This window comes from Branchiostoma floridae, chromosome 5, assembly GCF_000003815.2.
Source record: "Branchiostoma floridae strain S238N-H82 chromosome 5, Bfl_VNyyK, whole genome shotgun sequence".
NCBI lineage: Eukaryota > Metazoa > Chordata > Leptocardii > Amphioxiformes > Branchiostomatidae > Branchiostoma > Branchiostoma floridae.
The window spans coordinates 15,598,053-15,606,578 of record NC_049983.1 but is presented as its reverse complement, the minus strand read 5'-3'; the positions used below and the strand labels follow the sequence as shown (position 1 = coordinate 15,606,578).

The 8,526-nt window shown below is 39.0% G+C and overlaps 1 protein-coding gene across 4 annotated transcripts in view; it reads right to left on the bottom strand.

Moving 5' to 3' along the window:
- Positions 1 to 2,712: 2,712 nt before the first annotated feature.
- Positions 2,713 to 8,526, bottom strand: part of LOC118416562 — a 10,605-nt gene continuing 4,791 nt past the window's right edge. For 3 of the 4 annotated variants that reach the window (XM_035821705.1, XM_035821708.1, XM_035821706.1), the window contains 3 exons: positions 4,992 to 5,048; positions 4,411 to 4,541; positions 2,713 to 3,823 (listed from right to left, as the gene is read on the bottom strand). In XM_035821705.1, the coding sequence (XP_035677598.1) occupies positions 3,686 to 3,823; positions 4,411 to 4,541; positions 4,992 to 5,048 (326 nt within the window). In that variant the 3' untranslated portion in view covers positions 2,713 to 3,685. Of the gene's footprint in view, positions 3,824 to 4,410; positions 4,542 to 4,991; positions 5,049 to 6,416; positions 6,922 to 8,526 lie in introns of those variants that run through there. The other variant, XM_035821707.1, reaches the window with a different exon arrangement.

The following is an 8,526-nucleotide window of genomic DNA, read 5'->3' as shown; positions in this document are numbered from 1 at the left end:
GACCAGGGATTTTCATTCAGTGTTAACCTGTTAACATCATTCACCCGGACGGGAGACCTGGCGCATCCCCGTCTTGTATTCAGCTAGAAGAAAGGGTATGCCATCCCGTAAGGGGCAGTATAACCCCAACGGTGCTGTTATACACTGTAGTCCATATGACTATGACTGACTGACTGACTGTTGACCTGTCTCTCATTTTCAAAGTGCAGCCAAATCTGCAGATATGACCACTTACCTCTACCTAAAGCAGCCTGCCAAGCCACCGTTTTTTCCCATTGACACAAAGCCTATCTATAGTGACGACCTGTCCATATAGACCAGATTTTGTCGGCCCCCCGAGTGGTCTTCTTGGACAGTTTTGACACTACCTGGTATTACCAATATCTAACAGTTGTCTTGTTCACTTTGAGCTTGAAAAGCTCAAGCCCACATAAAAAAAGCTATTTCCAAAATAGCTATATCCAAAAGCTATTTTAATAGCTCCTTGTCTTTACATTAAAATTATGTTCAGTGTTTGTCAGTCAATATTTGCCAGGAAATACATATGTTTAGTTTTGGCGTGAAGCATTGTGCAAAATTCGAAGAGTTATTCGCATAAAGGTCTTTTCAAAGTCTATAATGTTCCTAAAATGATTGATAACATTCCTGTAACGTGCTAGCCATACAGGGGGGCAGTTACTGTAGATCTTCAAATGTTTGCAGTGTTTATATGTCCACCTGAAATTGTAACACAGCAAACATGCATGTCGTTTGCGTTACTACAGTACTGTAAGACAAGTTTCTGCCAACTGTAAACTTGGATTGTTGCAAAAACTTTATTTTCCTCCTGACACAAATTCAGTCCCAGCAAAAATTAATCTACACTATGCTCCTGATGTACATGGTGTATACTTAGTGTTTTGGACTCTGACCCAGTGCCGCTGGCCTATAGGTTAAACTTTACAGAAAAGGGAGAGGCTGTTTATATTATAATTGCGAAATGTACATCATGCCTTCTTGGGTACCCAGGAAACGTTGGATCACCATGTTAATAATTGATTACTTCAAAAGTGGTGTGTTTGTTTCGACCCTCACCAAAATTCCCCCCTCCCCGTGCTTAGCTAGGTATTCCTCCCATTTTACATGCCTAAAAGCAGTTCCTCAAGCTACTGGATATGATTTTGGAAAGTTGGTCAGAGTTTAAGATTATAGTATCCATTATCTTTTGTCAGTGACACTGAAAGATAGTGGAATCTATCTGAAATGTCTTAACTGTTTCCAAATCATATCCAGTTGCTTATCAATGAGTAACTACTTTCAGACATATCTTATTACCTGGACGTCTAACCTTTATTGACGCTTCCCAAATTTAGCTCCAATCAGCTCTGAATTGCAATTTTTTTCTGTCAGTTTCATTTCTGTTGCTTAATCCATGCTCACCTGTCAGTAAATAGCAGCAAATATTAATTTTTTCATCAGTATAACATGCCTAATTTCCTTGTCAAAGGCCACAGTTCATGTGGTGGTTCAAAAAGTGCCAAATATAGATATTGATAGATACACCTACATCTTATAAATGCACCGGGTACCTTATTAGGGTATCCACAAATGGTGTAATTGAGGCCTTCTCAAGTCTTGAACTCCAGATTATCTGAAGTGTTCATATCTTTGGGATTATTGAATGGTGTATCAGCAGATCCCTTTCGATTCCTTTTTTTATGTGGCAGTTCTAGGGTACCTCTGCAGAATTTTAAAAGTTGGTCACGTGCCATACGATGAAAGACTAAGGGCACTCTTGGGAAAGTCATATTGTATGAAAATGCAGCTACATTGTTGAAAAAGGCATTATTGAGTCCTTATTGCTGGTTTAAATTCTGTAACAGCCTGCATGAAAATTGAACAAGGTGGTTGTAGTTCTTAATCAACCTGCTAGAGGACAGTAGTGCACAGTCTGATGGATTTCCATTGGCGCCAACTACTAGTACATGTACTAGAACTACAAGTACATGAACAAGATTGCATGTCATACACATTTGTATGTGACTCCTTAACACATTAAACACACATATTTGACATGATTACAATGACATTGAAGAATTGATAGGTATGACTCATGCTATATCCTGTTTTTGTAACAAATTGATTTTCTGGAAGAAGTTTATAGTGAAACCCTCAGCCGCGTGCAAAACGTCCTGTTGTATCAAAATTCATCAGCAATGTTTTGCCATCTTAGATATTTAGTTCATTTACTATTATTAGAAACTGAATGACTCACATTTCTGAAGAAAATGTACAGACAATGTAATATTATAGTTTTTCTGTTGTAATCTATCTGTAAAATTTTTGTGTTATTGGTACCTGTAGGATTTCTCTGGAATTAAAGTGTATGGATTCTAGTCTATGACATTGGATCTATGTTTTACTACCATTCTAAAAAAATACAGCATTTTATCTTGGTCATCAATAATGTTATGTCATAGCAGTGTTTGTTTGTCACAGCATTTGTTTTTAAGTGAACAACACAACCTGGTTGGAAAAAGGACTTTCTCCAACTATTGGTCCTTAATTGGGTGCATGTGATGTATTTTTTCTAATCGGAAAAAAATAGAAACAGATGAAATATGACAACTAAGCCAGGACAGATTGGACACATCAAGAACTTTAGGGAAACTAAACTTCTTGAGTTCAGAAAAGAAATGAAACTTATAGGAAAATGTCACAGTTCACACAAAGTTCAATTCCGAAAGAGTATTTATTTCTATCTATAATCTAAACATTAAGAACATTGGGATAGAAGTGACATTAGAATACTACATTACATGTGAAAGAAACAACGGTCAGATTCATGATAATGCACAAACTTTGGTAAAAGAATTGTTAGCATAATGATGGGAAGTCATTGAATTTTTGGCATCGCCACAGAGACATTTCACACAAGAACACGTTAAATATGGGTATAGAAAACTATCTGTACTGGACATGGACTCTTACTGACGTCCAGTAATAGTTTGCTGCTGAAATCTTACTGTTGTAAAAAATGCTCACTATTCACAAGATGTGCCATCATTCAGTAACTGATCAGTTAAAAAAGTTTGGTAGTTGAATCAGTAACTGACAGTAACCAGTCATGATAACTCACAGGAAACCTGGTGCTGGTGCTGACTGACAGTAACTTAACAGTTACTGACAGACGAATTTCAGTACTGATAGTTTCCGAAACGTAGGGGACTATTATAACACAAGAACAATACAAGAACATGTTAAAAAACGGGTATAGAAAGCTATCAGCACTGGAATCTTACCGCCAGTACTAGTTTGCTGCTGAAGTCCTACTGCCATGACAAATACTATGTATTAAAAAAATAACTGATCACTTTTTGTAGTTAAATCAGTAACTGATTGTAACCAATCAGTAATAATAACTTAGAGTTATGTTACTGGTACTGACAGTAACTTAACAGTTACTGACAGTCACATTTCAGTACTGATAGTTTTTCTTATTCACTTTGCCAGATAAGACAGACGTAGTGGTGACACACTCAAGTTATCATCTTATATTAATGGCACCACTATACATATATATACAAGGACATAAGCAAAACTAAACTAAGCGAAATACAAAATGAAGGAAGATGCAAATAATACTGATGACAGATGGAAATTAAATGATGTGTATGACAACTGATAGTTTCCTAAGGGTAGGGGGCTATTGGATGACACAACAAGAACAACAACAAGGTGAACATTTCTGGCAACACGGACTGACTTTGCTCTCTCCATAAAGGAGCTTCAACTTCTCAGATATGTTCTCGTCCGCTGGGTAGAACTCACTCTTCGGTGGTAGCTGTCGATGGAAAATGTGAACATGAAGTCAGCTCAAAAAAGTCACAGCTCATGATCACTTTTTATTTGAAAAGAGACCAAAAGATAGCAGAAAACAAAAAGGTCTAGTCAAGAGTATGAGGCTGACAAGTCAACTGTCATATTTCTGCCAGGTGCTACTACTATTATCATAAGACTGCAATGTCTTTGAAAAAATATTGTTATGTCACTTCCGACTTCTGGAACGTCAGAGCAGTGAATCAGTCTTTTGATGAAGGTCGACCAAATCGACTGAAAGTTTATGGTGAATCCTTCTTCTTTGAGTTCGATCAAAGCTCAATCAGTTTTTCTTGTCTTAGCATGAAAGTTCATCTGTGTTGGTAGAATACATTATGTAACACTTCATTCAAAGATTAAGATTCAATTGATATGAAGGTGCCAAAATTACAAGTTCAGCTTGCAGATTTTTCAAAGTAGGTTGTTCTTTTATTTTGACATTCTTCCATGGCCTAAATAAATCATAGTATTGACGCCATTGCCAGTGTCAGCAAGAAGCAGAAAAAAACGTAGAATTTCAACGTTCCGAAGGTTATAGCAATTTATACATACCGCGGTTTCGTTGAAGTTAAACAGAGCTTGCGTCTTTTCATCTTGTGGTGTCAGCTGCCACCTGTGTGGAATAGCCTGCTGTTCCTTTTTCTGGTCACCCCGGGCCTCGGTATCCTGCGATGTCTGTCCTTCTGTAGGTAGGTAAACAAAAACTTGAAATCTCTTCTCTATCTCTTAAATGACGGTCCTCTAGTACTAGTAAATGCAAGCAAGTGCAGAAAGAAGCGTATACAATTTGTGAGGAATCCAAAGTGCAGTAATTTACATACTGGCCGTGTGAGTAATTGTTAACGAAATTACTTTCGAGTTTACAAACAATCATCCATTGAAACAATTGGCTTGCACGTGTTTTTTTTTAGTTGTTTTTTTAAACCATGGACTGGATCTTAACACCGCGTTAACATTTGTCGTGAAAGGGTCGTACGATTTTGATGTAGAAGCCTAATTTTCAAGAAGACAGCCGCCACCCCCCGACAAAAACTAAAACAACACGGCTTCATTTTTTTTGCGATCGTGCGACAATAGGACGACAAAATGTGAATCGGTTCCTAAGAGCACGTAGAGACAGGAAATCACGTTACCTGCTAAGCTAAGTGAGCTTTCAGGCGGTGACACTCGAACATGGACGATCTGTGGATCTGAAAAAAGAGTAATGTTAGAAATCTATCATCTTTTTTTGTTCTCAGGGTTGAGTCACGTTTTCTAAAGAATATTCATATTTTCTTTTTTAATACATTTCATTTTTCTACTTTTTAGATATTGACCGAGCCATCTTTTTTGCATGGTAAAATCTCACGCCTATGGTACACTGTTACACTCGACCAAACCTGTACTAGATTTCATGACACATTGCTTAACAAAGTAACAACAACAACAAAAAACGGTTTCGCACTGAAAAATAAGCAAGATAAGTGCGCTTGTTTCATTATTGGCACCAAGGGAAACTTGGAAGCAACCCACGAAGAAAAAGTCAGAAAACGGCAAACAGTTTTCCGTATTTTGCATTTCAGGTGTTAGCGAAAACCCTCCAGACGATATTCTTCTGTCACTGTTTCACCCAAGGCGTTTCTTTGTTGTAGATGTAAGGGTAAAGCAATCAAGCATTCATCCTCAATTAGAGTGAAGCACAATTCTTTTTCTAGTAGCAAGTACTAGTGCGACTTCACTATGGCCGGCGTTTTAGCCAAGCACACGGAGTCGGCTCAGATATTACTAGTAATTGTCACGAATGAAGGGTGTTTAGTTTTGACGCCGGAGGCTAATGACTAAAGCTCCCTTACTTCACGTAGCTACTGTGGTGGATGAAATATTCAGCCTTATTGTTATGTTAACCAGGATGTTAAGCTTTATTCTATACCACTATTTTGTACTTTGCGTAATAGTTGTTGCCATACATTGTACCATGGAATAATAAAGTTCTCTTACAAACCGACCAAAAGAAACACTACAAGTATAGCCTATAAAAAGAATCACAGTTATGACTTTGTACCAGAATACCAATGAGCTGCTATTCTGTGTACTAATATTCCACTGCATAATGCGCTCGAAGACAACTACATATACGGACCTTTATAACGGTAATTATGCCTAGCTAGAACAATTTTCATGGCTAATTATATACCCAGGTACACAACAGGACAGAAGAGATGTGTATCTCACGCCAGAAGTAGGTTTGAGCTATAGTTGAGCTCAAAATGATTGATATATACTAGTAGCTGCACAAAAACGATGTTTTTTCCTTGTTTTCAAAGACGTCGGTTTAATAGATACTCCTAAAAGTCGCCGACGATCACCAAATATCTCGCGCTGATCGAGAAACCACCGGACGTCTTACTGTCGAAAATGTCATTTAGAGCTCGCAGACTCGTCGTCGATATAGGTTAAATAAATACCTAATCTGGTAACCAAACTAGTTATACACTGTGCTAGGTACTAATAGCCACACAGAAACGATGTTTGTTTGTTTGTTTATTTTTGAAAGACGCCGGTTTTAAATTTATAAGTACCTGGTCTTCCGTAACACCCAGTGACCGGCGGGACGGCCGAATTCGTCCGACCGGCGGTCGAAATACTGCTGTAACTCCTGGCCTCGGCAGGGTCGCGATAAGACATCACCTTTTAAGACCTTCTCTTCTTCTTCTTCGCAAAGTTTGATAATCAAGATGAATAATCTAGCACAGCCGCGTCGTTGTAGGGTAAATGTGGACACGGGAAATGATTCTACCAAATCGCAGAAGTGGGAATGTCCGACCGATGAATCCCTGAGTGGGGCCCAGTGTGTACCGAGTGGGGGCTGCTGCTGTAGTTGCCTGCTCAGGATGTCTTCTCTCGAGTCGTCCTGGTAGCAAAAAGAGCCTTGTTTTCTCATCCCCAAACGTCACATCTTGTAAGTCCAATCCATGAAGATATCGGGAAAAAAACTAGTTCCTTTTGGGATGATCTTTCACTGACTTCGAAACGTAGGGAGCGACACACATGTGCCCGCATTCCAAGAGGAATTCAGTGTGGGAACGACTGAAGTGGTCCAACCACCCTGTTTCCGCATACATAACAGAAGAACTTTATTGCGCAACGATCGTACACGGTACAATGTATGGCAAAAAAAAAAGAGAAGAAACAAACTTATCATCCTTATACATATGCCTGTCCAGATTCGGCCATGCGGAAACTTTAATTGGGACCGCGCCTCACCCTTTACTATAAGGCGTAGGCAATACATTTCTATTTATCGGTATGCTTAGATTATCCCTGGAAATTTGAATCATGACATTGAGAACATTGCCATTCTTCTTATGAAATACACGTATTGAGTGCTGACTGCTGAGTAAGTTCATTGCACATCCAGGAGTTGTCCTGGGCTAGGTGCCGAGGTGTTCTGATTGACTAAGGGTCGGTTGTCAAAGGTACCAATGACGCATTACACTGTTACACTCGATAAAACATGTACTAGATTTCACGACAAAGTGCTTAAGAAAGCAACAACGACAAAAACGGTTTCGCGCTGAAAAATAAGCAAGATGAACGCGCTTGTTTCATTATTGGCACCAAGGAAAACTTGGAAGCAACACGCGAAGAAAATGTCAGAAAACGGTTTTCCCTTATCTTATATTTCAGGTGTTAACGAAAACCCTCCAGACAGCATTCCTCTGTCGCTGTTTCATCCAAGGCTTGTCTTTGTTGTGAATGTTGGAAACTGCATACACGTACTACTAATGACGCAGTGCGCTGTTACACTCGACCAAACATGTACTAGATTTCACGACAGATGTTTCACAAAGCAACAATGACAAAAACGGTTTTGCACTGAAAAATAAGCAAGATGAACGCGTTTGTTTCATTATTGGCACCAAGGAAAACTTGGAAGCAACACGCGAAGAAAATATCAGAAAACGGCAAACGGTTTTCCGTATTTTGTATTTCAGGTGTTCGCGAAAACCCTCCAGACAACATTCTTCTATGATGAATCTTTTGTCACTGTTTCACCCAAGGCATTTTCTTTGTTGTAGATGTAAGGACAAAGAAGTCAAGCAGTCATCAATTCAGGAGAAGCATATACATGTACTACTTGTAATAAAAAGCAGTTACTCAAGCAACTGGATATGATTTTGGAAACGGTCAGACGACCAGTGTCACTGACGAAAGACAGCGGATGGTGTCTGAAACGTGCGACGGTTTCAAAAATCACACCCTGGTCCCAGTTGCTTGAGTAACTGTTTTTGACATATCTTACCTGGATGTCTAACCTTCATCGACAAATGAATTAGTACTAATAATAGTGCGACTTCACTATGGCTTGCTTTTTAGTCACCATAAGTGTGTTGGGTTCTTCAACATTTGACGCTAGAGGGTTATAACAGGACAGAAGAGATGTGCATCTCACGGCAGAGTCTGGTGTCTGAACCAAATTTGAGTTCACAATAATTGATGCGCAGAAATCGCTAACTTAAACTATTATCCGTTTTACGCGAAAACAACATTTTCCCGCCAGTTTAATCATTTACAATCTTGAGCCAACGTTACCAGCTCTTTTGCCGGCTACCACATACTCTCCAAGCAGAGGTCGAATCGCGCAGATATAGTAGTAGTCGAAAAAAATACACTCAGGAAGAGCGCGAG